This window comes from Leucoraja erinacea, chromosome 23 (genome assembly GCF_028641065.1).
Source record: "Leucoraja erinacea ecotype New England chromosome 23, Leri_hhj_1, whole genome shotgun sequence".
Classification (NCBI taxonomy): Eukaryota; Metazoa; Chordata; class Chondrichthyes; order Rajiformes; family Rajidae; genus Leucoraja; species Leucoraja erinaceus.
The window spans coordinates 20,191,455-20,216,384 of NC_073399.1; the positions used below are offsets into that span (position 1 = coordinate 20,191,455).

A 24,930-nucleotide genomic window follows, 5' to 3' on the forward strand; every position below is an offset into this window, starting at 1 on the left:
CTGCAGCAGCCTGGGGTTTGGCTGGATCGGGCACCGCTCCAAGAGACTGAGCGGGTGCACCAGACATGAGCTGCAGCTGCACAAAGCCATGGAACAGCAGTGGAGGACACCAACAGCTATGCTTGGCTAGGCCGACCCTGCAAAGCCACCAGGCCAATCGGCCTTTATGGCCAGACTAAAAACTCCACACCTAAAACAAACATGGATTTGAAAATGGTGCCAAACACTTGTATACTCTCTCATTTAACTATTCCACTATACTTGTACTGAATCTAAGATATTCTTAAGATAGACATAAAATGTTACAGTAACTCAGCGGGTTGGGCAGCACTGTGGAGAAAAGGTTATGGTGACATTTCAGGTACAGACCCTTCTTCAGACAACTCGAAACATCACCTATTCCTTTTCTCCAGAGATGCTGCCTGCCTCTGTTAGTTACTCCAGCATTTTGTATCTATCTTCGGTGTAAACCAGCATCTGCAGTTCCTTCCTACCCCCAGTGCCCTCCATAATGTTTGGGACAAAGACCCATCATTTATTTATTTGCCTCTGTACTCCACAATTTAAGATTTGTAATAGAAAAAATCACATGTGGTTAAATTACCCATTGTCAGATTTTAATAAAGGCAATTTTTATACATTTTGGTTTCACCATGCAGAAATTACAGCAGTGTTTATGCATAGTCCTCCCATTTCAGGGCACCATCATGTTTGGGACACAGCAATGTCATGTAAATGAAAGTAGTCATGTTTAATATTTTGTCGCATATCCTTTGCATGCGATGACTACTTGAAGTCTGTGATTCATGGACATCACCAGTTGCTGTGCGTTTTCTCTGGTGATGCTCTGGCAGGCCTGTATTGCAGCCATCTTTAGCTTATGCTTGTTTTGGGGGCTAGTCCCCTTCAGTTTTCTCTTCAGCATATACAAGACATGCTCAATTGGGTTCAGATCGGGTGATTGACGCCCACTCAAGAATTGACCTTTTTTAGCTTTGAAAAACTTGCTTTAACAGTATGTTTGGGATCATTATCTTGCTGTAGAATGAACCGCTGGACATTGAGTTTTGAGGCATTTGTTTGAAGAGCAGATAGGATATGTCTATACACTTCAGAATTCATTATGCTTCTACCATCAGCAGTTGTATCATCAAAGACGATAAGTGACCCAGTACCTTCAGCAGCCCAGGCCATAACACTCCCACCACTGTGTTTCACAGATGAGGTGGTATGCTTTGGATCATGGGCAGTTCCTTCTCTCCTCCATACTCTGATATGTTAATATTTGCCACATTTGTCCACAAGACCTTTTTCCAGAACTGTGATTGCTCTTTTAAGCTTCTTGGCAAACTGTACACTGGCCATCCTATTTTTGCGGCTAACCAGAGGTTTGCATCTTGCAGTGCAGCCTCTGTATTTCTGTTCATGAAGTCTTCTGCGGACAGTGGTCATTGACAAATCTGCACCTGACTCCTGAAGAATGTTTCTGATCAGTCAGACAGGTGTTTGTGGATTTTTCTTTATTATAGAGAGAATTATTCTGTCATCAGCTGTGGAGGTCTTCCTTGGCCTGTCAGTCCCTTTGCGATTAGTAAGCTCACCAGTGCTCTCTTTCTTAATGATGTTCCAAACAGTTGATGTTGGTAAGCCTAAGGTTTGGCTGATGTTTCTAACAGTTTTATTCGTGTTTCTCAGTCTCATAATGGCCTTGTTGACTTTCATTGGCACAACTTTGGTCCTCATGTTGATAAACAGCAATAACAATTTCCAAAGATAATGGAAAGACTGGAGGAAAGACTCGATGCTGAGAGCTCTCTTGTACCTGCATTAAGGAGGCAATTCAACACACCTGAGCAATTACAAACACCTGTGGAGCCATGTGTCCCAAATATTATGGTGCCCTGAAATGGGGGACTGTATAAACGCTGATGTAATTTCTAGATGGTGAAACCAAAACGTATAAAAATGGCCTTTATTAATATCTGATAATGTGTACTTTACCCATGTGATTTTTCTATTACAAATCTCAAATTGTGGAGTACAGAGACAAATAAATAAATGATGGGTCTTTGTCCCAAACATTATGGAGGGCACTGTACAAAGATAGTATAGCAATACTTTTACTGAACAACAAATAATTTCACTGTATCTCGGTACATGTGACAATAACGTAACATTGAACCGTCTCTCAAACGGAGGATAAATCAAGAGAATAGAGGAGCCTCGAATGATGGCGTGGTCAGGTAGGATCTCCCTGAACGGGGACAGAGATTGATAACAATCGGCGGAAGGAATGGGGATGAGAGATTTTGACCAAGACCAAGGGATCCGGAACATTTAAACAGTAGCTTGGCGGGGAGGGGAGGGGTGGTCGTGCCACGGAGCCCGCACCAGAGGCGGGAGCTGCAGGCCGACTGGCCTCTCCCCTCCCCCCCTCCCCCTGTCGCCGTGATTCAGTGAATGAAGCCGCGAGTCGGCGCATCCTCGCGCCCAGCGCCCGGACAGTCCGGGGGCGCGCGGCGGACGTGGACACGCGCGCGCACGTGGCGCGATCCCGCGGCCGGTCTCCAGCCCGCGCAAGTGCGCGGCCCCGCGCTGACTCGGCCGGGAAGATGGTGGCCAAGCTCCGGGCTAGGAAGCTGGCGCGGCGGTACCGGGCGGCGGCAGCGGCCGCCTTGGCTATCCTGGCCGTGCAGGCGCTGGCCGTGTGGAGCTTCAGCGGCCTGGAGGCGGAGGACAAGGTGAGGCTGCGCCCCGGACCCGGGGTAGGGGACGATGAGGGAGATAGCGGAGAAGGAGAGGCTAGGGGGAGGCAATGGGAGAAGAACCCGGGAGGAGGGGGCGGCGGTGGAGAGAATCAGGAGCTGGCAGCGAGAGAGCACAGGAGGGATGAGGGAGGGGAGACAGCATCAAGAGGGGGAGGCCGGGAGTGAGGCATGGGAGGGGGTCGGGGGGGGGGGGGGGAGAGGGGGGGGGGGGGGGGGGGTCAGGAGTGAGGTCGTGGTCAGGGGGGGGGGGGAGAGGTCGGGTCAGGAGTGAAGGGGTCGGGAAGGAAGGGGAAGAGGGGTTAGGGTCAGGTGTAAGACATGAGGGGATGTGGGAGGGTAGGGATCAGCAGTAAGGAAGCGGATGGAGGGAGAGAGGAGGAGGCGAGTGGGTCAGCAGTGAGCAAGGGGAGAGGGAGTAGAGGAGCAGGGGAGGGGTGTAGACAATAGACAGGAGTAACCCATTCGGCCCTTCGAGCCGGCACCATTCAATGTGATCATGGCTGATCATTCCTTTTCAGTACCCCGTTCCTGCCTTTTCCCCATATCCCCTGACTCCGCTATCTTCAAGAGCCCTATCTAGCTCTCTCTTAAAAGGTCAGAATAAATGGGGAGGGGATCAAGTGTTGGGCAGGGGAGCTGGTTTAGGGTTTTTGCAGGGGAGAGGGTTGACTGTTGGGCAGGGGAGGAGAAGGTGGGAAAATAGGTGATGGGGAGAGGGTCCAGGACAAGGCAGGAGAAGGAAAGGGGGGGGGGGGGGGGCGGTTCAGTGGGGTGAGGGAAGGGGGGGGGGGGGGGGGGGGGGGAAAGGGAAGGAAGAGGGGTGGTCAGAAAAGGGAGAGGAGTGGTCAGGGATCAGACTAGGCTTCATGGGTTTTGAGATTTTGTTAGGGCTATTCAGGGGACAGGGTCTAAGAGGCCTAGATGTTGATTGGTTATAGGGGTGTGGCATGGGGCATTGGATTATAGAGAAAGAACTGGAAACGTGATACAGAGGGCTGAGGTTTACTGGGGAAGGGGGGTAGGGAAGTGAGGAATGTTGTGGTCAGAAGGTGAGGTGTGGGGAGGGTGAGGTTCTGTCAAAGTGGGTGATAGGGAAGGGTAACAAGGTGTATAGCAGTGGAGGTGAATGAGGGTAATGGAAGGGGGTGTGGGGACGCGCAATGCATGCGAGGGAGGAGGGTCGGCCTGAGCGAAGGAGGCAGGGTGGAGGGGGGTTGGCGAAGACTGGATGGGGGTCATGGCTGGGTGAGGAGAGAATTACAGTCTGGGGATTGTGGGAAGACTGACTGTGATGCCAAAGAAGTCTGGGTTGAATAGTAGGGGGAGATCTGGCTGCGAATTATGGAGGGAGTACGGGCTGATGGAAGTGGAAGACAGTTGCAAGCAAGATGGGAGAGGGCTTGACATCATGAAAGTGTCAAGAGGAAGAGTTGGAGGTAATAGGGGTGAGGGTCAAGGAGTGCCAGAGGGGGGAAAGGTTGGGGGAACTGGAGAGGATGATTGTGAGCATGTTGGGAGGGGGAGAAGGGAGAATGGGTGGTTAAGAGTCTCGGGTGCAGTGAGGTGCCAAAGTAATCTGAGATGGCTTGGTGTGCTTGGAAGCATTGTGGTAGCCACAGAGGCAGACAATGGGAGCATCGGGAAAGCATGTGAGTCTGGTGTGGGTTAGGAATTGTGTCTGGCATTGAGGGAGAGGGTAAGAGGGGTCAGGGAGCAGAGGGGTGTTGGAGTTGGGTGGGCCTGGGAGTTGAGTGGGAGAGCATTAGTAGGGGATCCTAAAGCTGATGAGAGGTTGTTGATGGTTGATGGGAAGAGAGAGTTAGAACTGACGTAACAGAGGCAGGAGGGGAGGGGAGGGATGAGGACTTGTGATTCAGGAAGGAGGGATGGGGATTGTAGGTTGCGTAGAGTCGGGGACTGGGCTAGAGATGGGACAAGAGGGCAGACTGGCGGCAGGGAAGGACACTTGGAATACGGGCAGGGTGGGATTTCCATGGAAAGGTGGCTGACTGGAAGGGAAGGAGGGAGAGAGTTGGCACCAAGAACAAAATAGAGGGGGAAATAGACTGATGAGAGAGGGAGAGAGGGAGGGAAGTGTGGGAAAACAGACTGGAACAGGATAAAACAGAATTTGGTTTACTGCACATATATCTGCTTAGATGAAGTAAATAAGGTTATTGAACTACAGGTGCAGGGTGCCATGTGGGAATATGATGTTGCAATAACCTTAGAATGTGGCTGAAAAAAAACAGTCAGGAAGAGACATGAAATGTTCCTAGCTGTGAAGTGTTCAGGAAGGAAGTGCAGTGGTGATGTTGATTAAATAGGATATGACAAAGATGGAGAGAGGATGTTGTAGAAGAATCAAAGATGGAATATGTTTGCTTAGAACTCAGTATCAATAGAGGGGAACATTACACTTGGGTATAATTCTATCAGTTGCCAACAAGACAGATACAGATAGGCAAATATGCAGGTGATTGCAGAGAAGTGCGAAAATTAAAGGGTAGTTATAATGGGAGACTCTAATTACTTTGGGATAATTATAGTGTTTAAAGCAGAGAGGATGAAGAATTTCTAAAATATGTCAAGGATAATTGGTATTGATTTATTATTGTCACGTGTACTGAGACATAGTGAAGCTTTGTTTTCCATTCATACAGTTAAATCAAGTTAGATCATATTATACTCGAGTATTATACACAAGCAAACCATACACAAGTACAACAGATAGTGCAAAAAGAAAAAATACCAATGTGCAAAAAATTAATTGCAGCTACAGATTATAAAAACAGTATGTGGTCTGCAATTAAGTGGATTGGAAGATTGGACTACACCCTAGCTATTGAAAGGATGTTCAGTAGCCTGATAAGAACAGAGAAGTTGTTCTTCCCGAATCTGGTGGCACTTGTTTTAAAGCTGTTGTACTGCGAGAAGAGGGAATGATTGGGGAGAAAATGTAATTGTCTGAGAGATATGATTCTGGAGCCGTTGTTACATCTGGTTCTGGAGATTGAGGTGGGTCAATATACTAAATTTCAGTAGGGAAATTTGGAACATAGTAATTACGACTTTATTAAATATAGGTTGGCTATAGAAAATAAGACATCTTAAATGCCCTTTCTTCAGTAAACATGATTTCCCCCCCCCTGCTTTAATAGATGGATCCCCCACCCATGACTCTTGAGTCCCACAGTTCTACTCTTGCTCCCCATACCCCCAGACAGAACAAGGATAGAGATTCCCTAGTCCTTGCCTTATACTCCATCAGCCCCGCATCCAACATATTCTCCACATTTCCGCTACCTTCAATATGATCCCTCCACCAGTCGCAGCATGGAGGAAATACGAGTGGCAAGGAAGCCACTATTGCTGATAAAAAGGAGAACATTTCAGAGGTCCTGGAATGAAAAACCTGAGTTTTAGAACAGCTGTGGTCAAGATGGAGAAACTGAGAGAAAGAGATGGCATTCTTACAGCAGACAAAGTGGGAGGAGGGTTGGGTGGGTAGCTGGGGGAGTCAGTGGATTTATGGTTGTTACCAATGGATAGTTTGTTCCCTGAATGGAGATTAAGAGATCCAGAAAAGATGGCTCAATATACTAAATTTCTATATTCCCAGTGTCTGAAATGGTCCAAGTGAATTTAAGAGCCGAGTGGAAGTTGGGAGCAAAGGTGATGACGTTGACGAATTCCATGTGAGTGCAGGAAGCAATGGCAATGCTGTTGTTGATATAGTGGAAAATAAGTTGAGAATTGCCAGAGTAGGTTTGGAAGAAAGACCATTCCACACAGCCAACAAAAAGACAGGGGTAGTAAGGGCCTATCTGAGTGTCCATAATTATTCATTTGATTTGAAGAAAGTGAAAGGAATCAAGAGAAGTTGTTGAGAGTAAGAACAAGTTCTGCCAGAAGAATAAGAGTGGAGGGGAACTGGTTGGGACTTTGTTCCAGAAAAAAGCAGAAGACTCTTGAATTGAACGAAAGTGTGTAGAGTTTGGACATCGTGGTGACTATAAGATGATGGGGGCCAGGAAATTGGAATTAATGTGATTAGATCTATCATATCCGGGACACGTGGCCTGGTGTTCATGGGTGGGGTCATAATCCTGGGGTAGGTAAGATGAGGTGTGCAAAAGATGCCTCTAGCATCTGCAAGACTGTCTGAGGGTTTGATGACGAGGTTAGGATTGGTGCAAAGTGAGTGGAGAGCTGTACTTTTGGAAAGGGTGTGCTTGGATTAGGTGAGGGGAGTGGAGAAGTAGAGGTGATTGTGTCACAATTGCATTTGGAAATGAAAAGGTTGAGAGAGGGTAAACAGCCAGAAGGGGATGTCCAAAAGAAAGGGGAGCATTGGAGATGAAAGAAAGCGAGGGGGAAGGGAGAGATCAGAGGAGCGAGTGGAAGTGCCAGATATGGTATTGATGGGGGGGTAGTGGGGTCTGCAGCTGTAGAAAAGCAGGGAGGCTCCCCGTGGAAAGCGGCAAGGCTGATTGAGCCTTCATACTGTCGTTGTGTCCTTGGGCAAGACATTTCACCCACCTTTGCTTGTGTGTGAATGTGTGTGAATGACTGGTGGTGGTCGGAGGGGCCGTAGGCGCAGATTAGCAGCCACGCTTCCGTCAGTCTGCCCCAGGGCAGCTGTGGCTACAGAAGTAGCTCACCACCGCCGAGTGTGACTGAGGAGTGAATGAATAATGCGATGTAAAGCGCCTTGAATATCTAGAAAGGCGCTATATAATTCCCATCCATTATTATTATTATTATTATAAAGCAGTTACGGCATACACATTTCTGGGCTTTATTGATACGTATAAAACTTTGGAATTCATGCTAAACCCTTATGAAACACTAGTATAGCCTCAATTTTGGTTGTCCCATTATAGAAATAATGTGAATGCATTCCAGAAGGAAAGAGCTGGGACTGTTTGCTCTAGAGAAATGAAGAATGAGGGGAGATTTGATCAAAGGATGAGGATGTGGACAAAGTTGGTACTGGGCTTTCCCTTTTGGTGAAGGGATTACAAAAATAAAATGGAGGGAAGAGAATTAAGTGACAGGTAAATAAATGTTTTTATGCAGTGTGTGTCTGGAGTGTGCGTCTCAAACCCACTGCCCATGGGTTTGGTGGATGCAGATTCCATTCACCATGGGAGGGGGCAAGATTTATCAGGAAAATGAAAGACAATGTATATGGAACGTGCTGCCCGAGGACGTAGTTGAGACAGGTACTATAACAGTATTTAAAAGACATTTGGACAGGTAGGGGTTTAGAGAGATATGGTTCAAACGAGGGCAAATAGGACTAGTTTAGATGGGGCATCTTGTTAGGCATGGATGAGTCTGGCAGAATGACCAATTTCTGTGCTGTATGATTCTATAGCTTTAAGAAGAAGATTGTGCAAATGGGACTGGTGAGTTGCTTAGTGGAGAGCAAGTACCGGAGAGAATGGAAGGGGAGATGGTGAAGAGAATAGTTGTACATGGAGAGAGAATGAAGAAGCGTAGAGGGAGAGAGGTGAAAAATAAATTAAGCAGGAAAGGCTGGAGTGGAGGTAAAGGGATTGGAGAGGAGGGTAGTGAGGATATGCTATTAGGAGGAGAGTAGGGTGGACTGGAAGTGATGGAGGGAATTGTGTACATATGAAGGTTGAGTTTCTGCATTAGTGTAAAGTTGAACTTCTCTGTGGTAATCATCTGGCACATCTGGAGTTGCTGTTCCAGGTTTTGGCAGAGCAACAACATTTGCATCATAACAAATTCAGGGAAACTCCTTGCTATCCTCAAAACATTTGAATTTTGGCTCTGAAACTATTTCAGAGCATCAATGTGAGATGTTAGAGGGAGTCTTAAGGCACTCCAACTTTCCCTGCAGCCTTTCCTCTTTAAGTTTGTCTTGAATTTGTTGTGGAGAAACCACGAGTTCACGATTCTGGGCAGCAAGCCATTGACTCCTTTGGTAGCTGCTTGTCACCCTACTCATCAAGTGGACCCTTTGAGTTCGTGAATAGCTTGGCACCGAGTTTAATCTTCAGATTCAAAGCTTCTGCAGAGTCAGCGATTAAGAGCTACCTTGGAAATTGGCAGACTTTGGCTTGGAATTGCAAAATCTAGCTATTCTATATGGGACCCAATCAAATCTGTTTCTGTTGCATGGCTCTGCCTCCCAGCCCATCACTTCTCCTACCAGCCCTACCTTCCCCTGTGATTGCTGGTATGGTAAAGCAAGGTTCCCTATTTCATTTCCAACATGGATTGGATGTGTATCTGTATCCACACAATATTTGAGTCTTCAATAAGAAGAGCTGCAAAACGGTCATACTTCTTTGATCTTTTGGCAAGAAAGTCCTGTCTTCACATGAAACCTGTTGTACAGTGCTGCCATTATGCTGAATGGGACAGGATCAGAACGGACTTGGCAATCCAAAACTGGGCATCCATGAGGTGGTGAAGACTTCTATACTCCCACAATCTGTAATTTCATGACCCTCATTACCATCAAAGCAGGACCAATCCTAATTTATTTGGAAGCGTGGAAGGGTATGTTCTTGAGTTTATGTGTGTGCTAAATAATAAAAGCAGCATGGAAAAGAATGAGCAAAATGGAGCATAGGAGATTGAGTGGTGATCTTATACTAGGGGCGCTGCATTGAAGGTGCCTCTGCCTACAGCCTGTCCATTTTTTCCTATCTTTTTTATTTTAGTTTGTCTAACAGTTTTGTTTTGGGGATTCTTTAGTTTTTCTATGTGGGGGAGGGGTAAGGGGTTAACCTACAAACCTGTACGTCTTTGGAGTATTGGTGGAAACCGGGAAACCCCTTCCCAGTTGCTTCCTGGCCAGGATGCGACTATTTCTCCAAGTCGCGTCCTCGCCCCCCCACCTCGCGGCCTACCACCTGGATCGGAGCGGCCTTTCCTACTGGAGACCGGGGACTGGACCAGAGCTTAGGCAGTGGCGGCGCGGAACTGGATTCACCGTGGAGTCCTACTTGGATCGGTGTTTGAAGCTCCGGAGCATTGTGCCCACTGCTCCAACATCGCGGGGCTGTGGTTCGCGAAGCTCCACGCACGGGCGGCACTGACCGACATTGCGGAGACCCTGAGGCCCTTTGCCGAGGGCTGCCGGCCTCCCGTTCCGACGTCGGAGTTCCAACATCCCGGTGAGCGGGCCTGAGTGGCGGGATGCCCGTAGTGGCGACTGCGGAGAGCTACGGAGGCGCCGACCACAGGTGAACATCAGAGGAAGATGACTGACTTGGGTGCCTTCCCTCACAGTGGGAAACTTTTGATTCTGCTGTGTGGGGATGTTTTATGTTGAACTCTATCGCGTGTTGTGTTCTTTATTTTATTGTCAGGCTGTATGGTGATCACATTTCACTGTGCCAACTGGCACATGCGACAATTAAATGTATCTTGTATCTTGTGTCTATAGAGGCATTTAAAATCATATGGGGTACAGACAAGATAGTTGGTCAGTCTATTCCAAGGGTGGGGGCATCTAAAAATAAAAGGTTTAAGGTAAGGGAAGAAAGATTTAAAGGGGATCTGAGGAGCAAATTTTCACATAGAAGGTGGGGGGGTATATGAATTGAGCTGAATGACCTGCCAGAGGAAGCGGTGCGAGTACAATTATAACATTTAAAAGACATTTGGACAGAAATGTGGATAGGAGAGGTTAGTGGGATATGGGCCAGGCACAGGTAAATGGAACTAGCACAGATAGACATCTTTGTCAGCAGGGCGAGTTGAGTTGCATGGCCTCTTTCTGTGCTGTATGACTTTGTATCTACTTGTCCAAATATCTTTTAAAAGTTATAATTGTACCCGCCTGTACCACTTCCTCTGGCAGCTCTTTCCAGTCATTGCAAATTAATTCCAGAACATTGAATTGACTGAGTTTAAATTCCCCTTTTACTGTGGATTGTTCGCCGGGGCCTTTGGATTCCTGCTGATTTTTGCCTCTGTAATTGCAGCTCTGAACTGACGATTATCATTGTTGAGACCATTATGCTTCCATGCTGTGCTCATTATTACTGAGCTGGGAAATAGGGCTGTTAAATCTGCTGTAGTGTGTGCCAAGGGCCTGCTTAAGGGTTCAGCAGGAAGGTGGGTGCTGATTACAGGCAGAAAACAACTTCAGTGAAATTCCAAGCATATGTTAGGATCCTGAGAAGTGTAGATGAATAGAGGGATCTTGAATTACATCGTCATAGAAGACTTACAGTAGTCGAGGCAGATGGCTAAGATGTCACCATGGATACTGTATTTTCAATGACTCGCGTTCTGCAGGAGCTGATTGAAACGCTTAGACTGTGATTAAGGAGCCACTTGCAGTTGTGGTCACCACATCACAAGAACGATATGCAAGAGGTGCAAGAGAAGCGATTTACTGTGATGGGGAGACGAGCGACTGCGGATGTTAGAATCTTGAGCGGAAATTGGATTGCCAAAGGTACTCACCGGGCCAGGCTGCCTCTGTAGAGGGAAATAGACAATCAACATTTCTGTTTGGGATATTTTTTCGGACTGATGGAGTAGAGACTTGGGAGCTGAGAGGAGGAGATGAGGGGCAGGAAATGAGCTAGCAAGTGATAGGTGGACCCAGGTGAGGGGTGCTTGGCAGATGAATCAAGGAAGTGGAGAAGCCAAAAGGGTGCAAATGGTGGAATCTAATAAGGTACAGTTTGAAATGTAGAACAAGAGGTAGGTAGAAGAGAATGGGGGAAGCAAAATGGTGAACTCGGATAGGGCGGGGGTGGGAGAAGATCTGGTGGAGAACGGAACTGGGTGATTGGGTGTGAGAGGTGGGGAATGGTGAATAGAGGTGATGTTACTTACAATTATAGAATTCATACCATTGGGACGTAGGTTACCCTGTCGTGATATGTGTGGCAGTGGATGACATTAAAGGCAGTTTGATTGGTATAGGAAGGGGAATTACCAGGATGTAGCTAGAAATAAAGAATCTTAATTGAGGAAAGAATAGTTAAGGGCTTGTCCCACTCACGCGATTTGTTTCGGAGACTTGCTGGCACCCGTCATAGTTGCAGCAGGTTGTCGAAAATTTTCATCATGTTGAAAATCCAGCGGCGGCCAGGAAAAGATACAACTCTTTGGGCGACTGCTCACGACCATACAGACGTCACGCCGTGACACGTTCGCCTGTATGGTCGCGAGTAGTCGCCCAAAGAGTCATATATTTTTCTGGTCGCCGCTGAATTTTCAACATGTTGAAAATTTTCGAATAGAGAAGGATGCTTGAATTGCAATGTATTAAATTTGAGAGCCTTGATGGAGTGAATTGGAAGGATCTACTTTTCTTGACAAAATGGCTAATAACTAAAGCGGGTTAAAGGGAATTGAAGGAATATCTTGCCAGAGAGTACTAGGAACCTGCTATCTAAAAGGATATAGAAGAGGAGCCCTTAATCATGAGAAAGAGAGCTACCTGGATGGGCTTTTGATGCATAGTAACGTCAAGACCACAAACCAAAGGCTGGGAAATGGAGATGGATGAGATCGTCTTTATTGATGGGCATGAACAAGATGAGCCAAGTAGTCGTCATTTGTGTTGTAAGGATGTCAAAGGTTACGGGGAGAAGGCAGGAGAATTGTGCTTAGAGGGAAAGGTAGATCAGTCATTATGGAATGGCATAGTAGACACAATGGGCCAAAATGCCTAACTCTGCTCCCATGACTTATGAATTTATGAAGTTGCCACTATTCCATGATCAATTTCTACCTCCCAACTGATCCCCATTTGCTTTGATTTGCTTGGAAAAGAGGTGGGGGCAGGACAAAGCCTGGCAAGTGAAAGGTGCATACAGGTGAGTGGGGGGAGGAGGGTAGCTAATTGGCAGATGGGTCAAGTGACAAAGGCTAGAGATGATATGGGAGTCAGAACATTTTTAAAAAAGCAGGAGAACTGCAGGATATTGAAGAAGGGTTTCGGCCCGAAACGTTGCCTATTTCCTTCGCTCCATAGATGCTGCTGCACCCGCTGAGTTTCTCCAGCCTTTTTGTGTAACCTTAATTAATCACTGTTGCTTCTGAACATATCTGCTGCAGCAAACTGGCAATGTGTATCGTGCCATCTGTGGTAATGCCTGATTATTGGGGGTCTGCACTGTACTAAGTGTCCTTGGGGATTTAAAATCAATCTTGTATGTTTTTAAATTGAGATGCTTTGTTGCTTGTTGTGCTGATTGGATGAAAGCTGATTTTCGTATGCTATCAATAGACAGATGTTATTTATGATGTACCAAATTAAAGTTCTTATTGTACATCTTTAAAAAATATAATCTATTAGCTAATTTTTATGCTTTTAAAGGTGGATAACTGAAGACCAAGTTAGAATAGGAATTATTTTGCCACGGATTATTGTATTATTGATTATTGCAGCCTACAACCAATGGCATAAAGATTCACTTGTCCTCATTCAAGTAAACCCCCTGGCACCCGTTCTCATTTCTACCCCTGCCCACTCAAATGCACACATCTTTCTCCCACCACCTGTCATCCTGTTCTTTTCCCTTCTTCCATCCTTCAATTCCTTTATCACCCTCTTTTCCCTTCCCCCTTGTTCCTTCCATGTATATTCTTCCCCTGGATTACATTGCGGTCCTTTTCTTCTCATTACCTCACTCCCTTCTGTCTCCATATCACCTTTAGCCTTTGTCACCATCTCCATCCATCTGCCAATCAACCCTCCTTACCTGTCTCTACCTATTACTTCCCACGCTTTGTTCCACCCCTTTCTCTCTCTTCCAGTTTTCTACCCCCTGCCCTATCAGTCTGAAGAAGGATCACAACCCAAAACATTGTATGTTAGTTTCCTCCCACAGATGCTTCTTGACTCTCTGAGCCCCTCTCACTTTGTTTTTTGCTCTGGTTTCCAGATGATGGAAATCTGAAATGGAAATGAACTGCTGGAAACACTCCAGATCAGTCTCTTGTGTCTACATTTGGCCACTGTCCTTCTTGCCATATGGAGAGCAGAATTGTTCACAATACTAGGACTGCAGTCCACCTGATTTGTAATGAGAGTTGAACAGAACTTTGTTTCTTCATTTAAGGGTTAAAGTATCAGTGTTTTGTGTGGCCCATTTTATGGTCTTGTTAGTCTGTATTGTTACCTTCTCAACAACAACAACAAAAACACATGCTTCTGAACAAACTCAGTAGGTCAAGGGATGTGGAGGGGTTAGGGGTGGGTGATGGGCAGAAGGTGGTGGTGGTCGAGAGCAGAGGAATTGGTGACAGGAGCAGGGTGAGTGGAAAGAAAGGCATGCTTGAGAGGACCTAGATAGATCGGATGGTGAGAGGGGGAGAATTCGATGTTAATTCCCTTGGGTTGTAGGCTACTCGAGTGGAATATGAGATGCTATTCTTCCAGTTTGCATGTGGCCTCATTCTTGCTGAGGACAGACGGGTCTGTATGGGAATTGGTGGGGATTTAAAGGGATTTGCAACCTGAAGCTCCAGCTAGCCCTGTCGGACGGAGTGTGAGTGTTTGGCGAAGTGGTTGTCTGGTCGGCGTTTGATCCCACCGCACCAGATATAATAGTTGAGGTTGGAGGAGATGCATGTAAATATCTGTCTGTGAAGGAGGAGGTGTGTGGATAGGGTTGCACCTCTTGTGCTTGGAAAGGAAAGTGCCTAGGGAGGCGTTGGCGGCCGTGGGCATGAATGTGCAAACCAAAGAGTCACAAGAAAATGTGTTTTGCAAAAAACAGAAGGGGAGGGGGGGGGAAACGATGTGACTGGTCACAGGATTGTGTTGAGGCTGGCGGAAATGTCTGAGAATGATGTGTAGGAGCAAGGTTTGGCCCAGGGAAGGTTAGGTCCCGGCTCCGTCTATGGGGGTTGATAAACCATGAGAAAGGAATGGTGGCCTTGGAAGAGACTATGGGAGGTAGTGTCTTCAAGGTAGCTGTTGGGGAATGGTGCCTAGACACGTTTGGAACAGTGTGTTCAACATAGCCAACAAAAGGACAAGTATAGCTGGGGCCCGGGTGTGTGTGTAGTCAGGCTATAACCATATAACCATATAACAATTACAGCACGGAAACAGGCCATCTCGACCCTTCTAGTCCGTGCCGAACACATATTCTCCCCTAGTCCCATATACCTGCGCTCAGACCATAACCTTCCATTCCCTTCTCGTCCATATAACTATCCAATTTATTTTTAAATGATAAAAACGAACCTGCCTCCACCACCTTCACTGGAAGCTCATTCCACACAGCCACCACTCTCTGAGTAAAGAAGTTCCCCCTCATGTTACCCCTAAACTTCAGTCCCTTAATTCTCAAGTCATGCCCCCTTGTTTGAATCTTCCCTACTCTCAGTGGGAAAAGCTTTTCCACGTCAACTCTGTCTATCCCTCTCATCATTTTAAAAACCTCTATCAAGTCCCCCCTTAACCTTCTGCGCTCCAAAGAATAAAGCCCTAACTTGTTCAACCTTTCTCTGTAACTTAGTTGCTGAAACCCAGGCAACATTCTAGTAATGTTCACTTCTGTACTCTCTATTTTGTTGACATCCTTCCTATAATTAGGCGACCAAAACAACACCATACTCCAGAATTGGCCTCACCGATGCCTTGTACAATTTTAACATTACATCCCAACTATAACTTTGATGAAGAAAATGTGAAGTCAAAAGTTGATGAGGGTAAGAACAAATTTCTCCATGCAGAAGAGAATGCAATTTGAACTGGGTGGGTCTCTGTTCTATGAGGAAACGGGTGGCATACGGGAGGCTTTTTTATTAGTGGGATGGAGGTATAAATGGACGTCCATGATACAGGTAAGGTGGTGGGAGCTAAGGAATTGGAAGTTATTTAAATGGTGGAGAGTATGTGAGATGTCCCAGATGATAGTGGGAAGGGACTGGATGAGGGGAGGGTATTAAGCAAAGTTAAGATATGAGAAGATGAGTTGAGTGGTGCTGGAGCAGGCAGAAACAGTGGGCCTACTGGGGCAGTCCTATTTGTGTACTTGGGTCATAGATAGAAATGGGTAGTACAGGTTTGGGGAGCTATCAGGAAGTGGAGATCAAGGCTTCCTTACCTGGATCCACCTATCACCTGCTGCCTGTTTCTTCTGGCTATCTCTCCTCTAGTCCAGTCCATTTCCCTCAAAATGCTGCTTTACCTGCTGTGTTCTTCCAGCAGTTTGCTTGTTGCTCCAGATTACAGCATATGCAACCTATTATGAATCCTTGCTACTTTTTGTGTCTTGTCTTGTGTCTGGAATCTTATTTTCCAAGGCATTTTTATTAATCATAGGAAAATAAATCAGTTTGCACATATCCATACCTGACATTCGTTTGTCAATTGCATGTTCTTTCTATTTATTTGATGTATTTATTCATGTTGCTGAGGATGGTGTCAGTATTAACAAAATAGTTACTACAAAAAAGACACTTCACCTTGTATTGACACCAACATTAATCTTATTATCAATCCATGTGGAAATTCATGTTATTGATCATCAAATGCATATTCTCACATGTCCTGATCTGTGGAGACAGCGGAGATGTGCAAATGCTGAAATGTGTCCAACTAACTTGATAGTTTTTTTTTGTGAAGCAACGATGCCAAGAGGGAAGTGCATGTTGTGAAGAGGGATGTGAATTTCCAAGATGAATAATAGGCGCATAATTGGCTTAGTCATCAAACACAAACCACATGGAATGAAAATAATCTAAAAGATATGCAAAAGCACAATTCCCTGAAAGTTGTGATATAGAAAAGATGGTGAAAAAACACATATAGCACCCTAGTTTTCATCAGACAGGGCACTGAGTATGAGTATAGTGGGCCTTACTATTTGTGTACTTGGGAGATAGAATTTGTGAAACCTCACCAGTATTGAGTGGTTTGACCAGGCAGAGCAGGCAGAAACAGTGGGCCTTGGCACCGCCCTATGTTGGAGTCATATAGACAGTGTATAGGATGTTGGTCACAGGAAGTGGAGATTTGTAAGAATTCTGGTTGGTGGGTGGGGGGGGGGTGGGGTTGGGATTTACATGCAATGAGCTACCAGAGGAAGTGGTCGAGGTGGGCACAATTACAAAGTTCAAAAGACATTTGGACAGGTTTCTGGACAGGAAAGATTTAGAGGGGTGAGGGTCAAATGTAGGCAACTAAGACAAGCTCAAGAAGGCATCGTGGCTGACATGGATGCATTGGGCCAAAGGGCCAGTTTCTGTAGCATGTAACTCTGATTCTATTGTGTAACATGTTAAATAAAACTGTGTTTGGGAATCGGTGGATTAACACCCCATAATCTAGGAAATCTAGTCTAGCACCACTAACGTCCCAAAGATGCTGGCTTATCGGAGTTTTACTACATTTTTGATCTTGTGTCTAAATTTTGATAAGCTGCAGCTGGTCTCTTTACTGCAATAGAAGGCATTTTATTGAAAATAATAATGTAATATCTCCCACTGCTAATCAACTGTTGTACCGATTAATTTTACTTCTCAGTTCACTTTATCCAGCTTTCCATTCATACCTACGTAATTGGCTTTATGACCAATCCGGATCTCATAATTTATCATAAAGGAACAAAGGATGGTTTATGGGGACGTCACTGATTAATCAATGTCTGATTACAGAGGAAGATTAACATAGGCTGGTTACAATTACAAATTTCAAAAGACATTTGGTGTTCTGGAAGGAAAGATTTAGAGGGGTGAGGGTCAAATGTAGGCAACTAAGACAAGCTCAAGAAGGCATCGTGGCTGACATGGATGCATTGGGCCAAAGGGCCAGTTTCTGTAGCATGTAACTCTGATTCTATTGTGTAACATGTTAAATAAAACTGTGTTTGGGAATCGGTGGATTAACACCCCATAATCTAGGAAATCTAATAGTCTAGCCTAACGTCCCTGTGGCTTATCGGAGTCGTTTACTACATTGATCTTGTGTCAAAATGGTTGGTCTCTTTACTTAGGAAATTGTCTTGTTAATATTCCCACTGCTAATCAACTGTCGTGAACTATCATTTTTACGAGTTCACTAGCAGCTTTCATTCATACCTACGTAATTGATTAGCAATCATCTCAAATTTGGAACAAAGGAATGTTCCCTGATTAATCTTGTTGATTACACATTAACATGGCCTGCTTCTTCATTGGACAAAATGTGTTCCCTGGAATCTCTGCGAACTCTCAGGATTATCTTTGACGAATTTGATTAGCCCATCTGTGAAGTTGAATCGTTCCCCATGGTTATTACAATACCTTTATTACATGTCCCTATCTCGACTCAGCGGGACAGGCATCATCTCTGGAGAGAAGGAATGGGCGACGTTTTAGGTCGAGCTCCTTCTTCAGACTGAGTCTGAAGAGGGTCTCGACCCGAAATGTCGCCCATTCTTTCCAGAGATACTGCTTGTCCCACTGCGTTACTCCAGCTTTTTGTGATTTTCTTTGGTTTTATGTATTCCTTCCTACACATTCCTATCTTGACTGATATTCTGTGTATTATATGGCCATTGGGAGTTTACCAATGGTGTTTTTTCATTCTTTCTGTTATTCTCTATCTCTATCCAAGCTTATTAGACTTTCAGAATTTCTGAGTCAAAATCAATTATTACTACTCTCCTGTGTAATGCGAACTCAATCTTGGACAGTTGTTCCAGTGTGTTTCGAATGCAGGCTATTGCTGCAGAACAGCTCTCTTTCTCCATTCCCTGTCCCCTGGATTGGATTTGCTAGCATCATCCATTCAGTACTCTGATCTGTTTGATCCTAACTCTTCATATTCCTGGCTGAATCTCTCTCTTGGTTCCACTTATATTGATCGTTTCTGCATGATCCATGGCAACTGGATCTTCTGATTCTAATTCAAGTTCCTATCTGTTCCTGAGGTGATGTGTTTAAGATCTGCTTTTGAGATTCATGCTTTTGTGTAGAGAGCAGTATTTGTCCCTGAGTACATTATCCTGTACCATCATTACTTTCCTTTTACTACCAACCCTGCCCTATCAACTTAAGTAGCTCTGTACCACCATGTGTTAGTTCGCTCATCTTCACAGGCTGCATGATTCTCAAACATGTTGGACCCCGACTGTATAATCTTGCTGAACACTATCCAAATCATGAGCTACCACCTAATTAATGATGTGTGTTTTTTCTTTTAGTCAGTCGGGGAATGTTCTCCTTCCCTCATACATCAGAATGTCAGTAACAGCTCCAAGCTCGATAACCCTGAGTTGGACTTCCTCACGATACAACCTGATATTGTAAATATATGTTGCTAAGCAATGCATTGATCCCCAGAGATTACCACTCTTTAGCTGCAATGCATTTCCTTCCCTGATTTATAAAACAAAATAGGATTGCTGGATGCTTCAGCGGGTCAAGCATCATGTAAGGAGGGAAATGATAGATGATGTTAGTTTTGATTATTAATTTCCCTCCACAGAGGCTGCCTGACCCACTGAGTTCTTCTAGCAGTTGTCCTTGTTTTTTGCTAGTTTCCAGCATGTGCAGTCTCTGACACTCTGATTTGTATTTATTTCATATATAGTTTGTTGTCAAATGCATGTCATCAATGTATGAAGTGATAAATAGTCTGTACCAGTCAAACTTCTGTAAACATTAAATAATGCATCCTTTCTTACATTAAGCATCAGTTCAAGCATTTAAAAAAATCCCGTTTTGAGCAAATTTGAATATCATAAATATTGGTGACACTTAGCTGCAGCTCTTTCACACTCTGCATCAACAACTTTTGCACTCTGTGATACATTAATTCAATGCTGTAAATCCAACCAAATTCCGCAAGTACTCTGCCTTTGCTAACAATAATTACTACCTATTCGTGGAATCAGTAAGCAGAACACCCAATTAACTGTAAACCATAGCTTTTAATGGGCAATTAACTTGTAGCCTTTTTTTCCCTGTGCAAAATAAGTTAAATAAGTTTGCATTTAGAATTAACTACATTTTGGAATTAAATTAATCCCTGACCAAATTTATTTTCCAATTTTGCACTGTGGAAGCTGCAGTCTTTATAAAATTGGCCTCTTCAATCATTTCACCACACAGCTGTGTAACATAAATGTAACCAAATTGGGAATTTTATGCAGTAATGATAAACGTGTAGCTTCAAGATTGTTGTTGTATTCCATCTGGTACACTAACATCCAAACCTAGATCAAAGAACTGAAGTTTGGAAATGCCGTGATATTTGGTTGACAACATTATCAAGCCCTGGTAGAACTGGTCAATACCATCAAGGGGAATACACCTATACAAAAAAAGAGGCTTGTGATTGTTGGATTCTAGTCCAAATCATTGTGCTTTTTCTGAATAGTGACCATCCATCCCGTTCAAAGATCAAAATAATCCTTTGCTGGAGGGGAGTGAGATGAGAAGTGACTAAATGGTAGCTTCTTCAACCTGTCTCTTGTGTCATTGAAAACTATCAATATAACTACAGACCAGTGGCATAGATGCACCGGAGCCAATTTCTAAACATATTACAGGTGCACAACCTTTTATCCGGTGTTCCGGAAACCGAAAACCTCCGAAAACCGGCCATTTTTTCCAGGATGTCGTCTGCACACCAAAGCTCGCGTTTGGCGCCAAACTTGACCCGAAACGACCCACGGTCAACCCAGGTCTGTACTACTGTAGCGGCTGCCTCCTCCCCGGAGACCGGGGAGACACTTAAACATCTGTAAATCATTGCTTAAATGTTAGTCAGTTAGTTTGGAGGGCTTTTATGTGAAGGGGGGGTGAAGGGGTAAACTTTAATTCTTAGTCCCCTACCTGGTCGGAGAGGCGGGGAGCGGTCAATGCCTTACCGGGTCACCGTGCAGTAAGCTCCGCAGCGCTGGGGCTGCGGGCGTCCGGCCGCGGGCGGCGCCGGTTGTAGCTCCGACCCCGGCAACTCTACCCCTGGCTGCGAGGCGCTCCAAATCCACCGCCGCCCGCGGCCGGACGCCCGCAGCCCCAGCTCTGCGAATGTTAGGAGTCGGCGGCGTCGCAGTGCTGGGATACCAGCGGGGAGCGGGCAATGCCTTACCGGGTCGCCGTGCGGTAAGCTCCGGAGCGCTGTGCCGCCGACTCCCAACATTCGCGGAGCTGGGGCTGCGGGCGTCCGGTCGCGGGCGGCGCTGGATTTGGAGCGCCTCGCAGCCAGGGGTAGAGTTGCCGGGGTCGGAGCTACAAGCAGCGCCGCCCGCGGCCGGACGGAGCCCCCAGCTCCGCGATGTTGGGAGTCGCTGACCAGGTAGGGGACTAAGAATCAAAGTTTCCCCCTTTACCCCCACCCACCACCACCACCACCACCACCACATAAAATCCCTCCAAACTAACTGACTAACATTTATGCAATGATACCCCGGTCTCCGGGGAGGAGGCAGCCGCTCCAGACTTTTCAAGCCGCCCGCGCTACCTTCCAAATCTACGCTAAAAATCTTCCATTCGGAAATCCGAAAATGTCCGAAATCCGACAAGTGTCTGGTCCCAAGGCTTTCGGATAAAAGGTTGTGCACCTGTACTGACAAATATGTGAACAAGGCAGTCAAGAGAAGAGAAAAAATGTCTATTAGCAGTATTTAAAAAAAGAGATGACTGCTCTGTTGATTTATTTGAATTCCATCTGGATGCCAAGCGAGAGTGAGTGAAAGGAGGTAGAGGGAAATACCTTTGCTGAATATGGGATGCGATAGCGATTAGAAAGAAAGAGCAGTCTAAGCAAATTTCACAACATCTGTACAGAAAATTAGGTAACTTTTACATAGATAATCTCTAAATATAACAAGCAGCTAAGTTTTCATGTAGAAAATAAATTTTACAAGAATGATGCCAGGATTAGTGGGCATTAGCTACAGGGAGAGAGAGGCTTGACAGACTTACCGTAGATTGTTTCTCTGGAATGCCATAGGTTGCTGGGAGACATGGCAGAAGTATATCAGGGATAGTCAGGACAGATGATCAGAATCCTTTCCTAGGATGGAAAAATAAAATACTAGAGGGAATAGCTTTAAGGTGAGAGAGGCAAAATGTAAATGAGATGTATGAGGCAGGTTTTTTCTACACAATGGGTGGTGAGTGCCTGGAAAGCGCTTCCAGGGGTGGTGGATGAAGTGGATACATGAGTGGCATTTTTGGTAGGCGTAGGTTATGTAGGGAATGGAAGGAAACGGGTTATTTGCAGGTTGATAAGTGTTCGGCACAGACATTGTGGGCCGAAGGGCCTGTTCTTTTTAGTTTAATTTAGTTTAGAGATACAGCGCGGAAACAGGCCCCACTGCTGTATTGTTCCATGTTCTTTAATATATCTTAAAGTCTTATTTCATATTGTGGTTATTTGCTGCACATTTATATCAACATTTTTTAAATGATAATTTATACAATTCACAATTACAGACTTGTTAGATAATGCTGCTTTTTGAAACATAGAAAATAAGTGCAGAATTAGGCCATCCGGCCCTTCGAGCTAGCACCACCATTCAATATGATCATGGCTGGTCATCCAAAATCAGTACTTCGTTCCTGCTTTCTCCCCATATCCCATGATTCCGTTAGCCCTAAGAGTTATATCTAATTCTCTCTAGAAATTATCCAGTGAATTGGCCTCCACTGCTTTCTGTGGCAGAGAATTCCACAAATTCACATCGCTCTGGGTGAAAACATTTTTCCTCGTCTCAGTCCTAAATGGCCTACCCCTTATTCTTAAACTGTGACCCCTGATTCTGGGCTCTCCCAACATTGGGAACATTTTTCCTGCATCTAGCCTGTCCAATCCCTAAATAACTATATGTTTCTATCAGATCCCCTCTAAATTCCAGTGAATATAAGCCAGTCGATCCATTCTTTCATCATATGTCAGTCCCGCAATCCCGAGAATTAACCTGGTGAACCTATGTTACGCACGCGCACGCGCACACTCACACATCAGCGAAGGTGGGGGCCAGGGAAAGAGGAGGAGCGTTGTCTGCGCGATGAAGATGAAGGTGAACGGCTGCCACAGTAAACGGTAGGTCCTTTAGGGGGGGGGGGGGGGGGGGAGACGGAGTGAAGACACTTTTAAGAAATATAATAAAGTTTAGAGGGCATTTTACCTACCGGTAGGTCTTCCTTGGTCCTGAAAACTCCAATGAGCCAATCAAAATGCCTGCTAAACTTTATTATACAGCGAAGGAGATTGCCTACGGCTGCCCACGACTGCCTGTAAGTAAATAGCGACCCCACTCCACTGCATTACCAAATTTTACTCGCGGAAAATTTTTCAATATCCTGAAATATTTTCCGCGACCTAGCTGAGGCGTGAGTAGGCGGGAACTTCCCTCGAGCATGCAGGAGAATTCCAGCGACCTCGTAGGACTCCCTAGGACCTTGTGTCAACCATGCTGCAAGTTTGAGTCCAGGGCAAACTCTTCTAAACTCGCAGATTAGGCCGCCCAGGTGGGACAGGCCCTTTACAATAGTCCAGGTGTGGTCTCACCAGGGCCCTGTACAACTGCAGTAGGACCTCCTTGCTCCTATACGCAACTACCTGCTGTACCTGCATGCCTACTCTCAGTGACTGATGTGCAAGCACACCCAGGTCTCGTTGCACCTCCCCTTTTCCTAATCTGACACCATTCAGATAATAATCTGCCACCTTGTTCTTGTCACCAAAGTGGATAACCTCACATGTATCCACATTATACTGCATGTGCCCACTCACCCAATCTACCCAAGTCACCCTGCAGCCTCATAGCATCCCTCTCGCAGCTCACACTGCCACCCAGCTTTGTGGCATCTGCAAACCTATAGATGTTACATTTAATTCCTTTGTCTAAATCGTTAATATACATTGTAAATAACTGGGGTCCCAGCACTGAACCTTGCGGCACCCACTAATCAGGACCTGCCATTCTGAAAATGACCCGTTAATTCCTACTATTTGCTTCTTGTCTGCCAACCCGTTCTCTATCCATGTCAATACCCTACCCCCAATACTCTATGTGCTCTAATTTTGCACACTAATCTCTTGTGTGGGACCTTGTCAAAGGCTTTTTGAAAGTCCAGATACACCACATCCACTGACTTCCGTTACTTGTTACATCCCCAGAAAATGCAACTTTTTTTTTATTATTTAGAGTAGGAAATGTTTTAAAGTATAGTTGGATTCATCGAAAACCTCTTTGTTCTTTTTCCTTCAAATCAAGAATTCAATAGCCTTTGTGTATTTCTCTGCAGCAAACAGGATGGAATGAAATATAATTAATTAATTAACCTGATAGATTTAGACTAGTTTGCACTATTACAGACTGACTTTGTACTCCTGAGACAGGTTGAGCATATTTTGAGAATATTTTGTCATTTAGCTGTGTCTCAATTTAAGTTTCAGGTTTCTTTGGACCTAGAACTTGAATCATTATGTTTTTTTGCCTAGATTGGGTAACTAGTTAATAATTATATAAATATAAAAGAGTTGCTATTAAATTCAATCATGTAATTTCCTTAAACAGAGCTTGGTAAATTATGTATCTCGATTCAGTTATATATTCACTTCTAAAATATGTTATCCCTAGTTTCAATTCTAGTGGTAGAGCGTTGTTTGCATCATCTGCATTACAAATCCCTGCTAATTTCTCATCTTATGATGACTTTGGCACTGGTTAGCAATGCGAGAAAATATAATTTTCCAGGTCACTATCAAACTCTGGTGTTAATTTATCTTCCCTTTAAAATATATTTTTCCCTTCTGCCTTGATCACACCATTTGCTCATAAGTTATATTCACTAACCACTTTCTGGCTACAATATTTTATCAATTATCTTTTAGTGAATGGGCCTTTTTGAATTTTACATTCATTTCTTCTGACTGTATTTATGAAATCCAATATGCTATTTCCTTTTTTGGGGTTTTGACTGTCTTGCCTGTCAGTGTCTGGCAATGATCTGACTTTCTATTGATTTTTGTTCTGTCTCCCTATTCTTCTGGCTCTGTATTGCATATCTTGGATAGTTTCTCAGGGTTGAGGATGACTCGCTTCTACTCCTGTTCTATAGTTCTAAGATGACTGGAGTCCTCTGCAGGCTCTGTGGACGAAGGTTGATTTTTTGGGTGGGTGAGTTATTTGGGAGCATTATCTTCTGTTGACACACAGTCCAATTAAATTAGATTAGATACAGAGAAGGCCTG

The 24,930-nt window shown here is 45.0% G+C and overlaps 1 protein-coding gene across 1 annotated transcript in view; it reads left to right on the top strand.

Annotated features, from left to right (window-relative positions):
• Positions 1–2,516: 2,516 nt before the first annotated feature.
• Positions 2,517–24,930, top strand: part of LOC129708363 (xylosyltransferase 2-like) — a 79,479-nt gene continuing 57,065 nt past the window's right edge. The window contains exon 1 of the mRNA XM_055654053.1: positions 2,517–2,741. Coding sequence (XP_055510028.1) covers positions 2,613–2,741 — 129 coding nt within the window. The 5' untranslated portion in view covers positions 2,517–2,612. The remainder of the gene's footprint in view (positions 2,742–24,930) is intronic.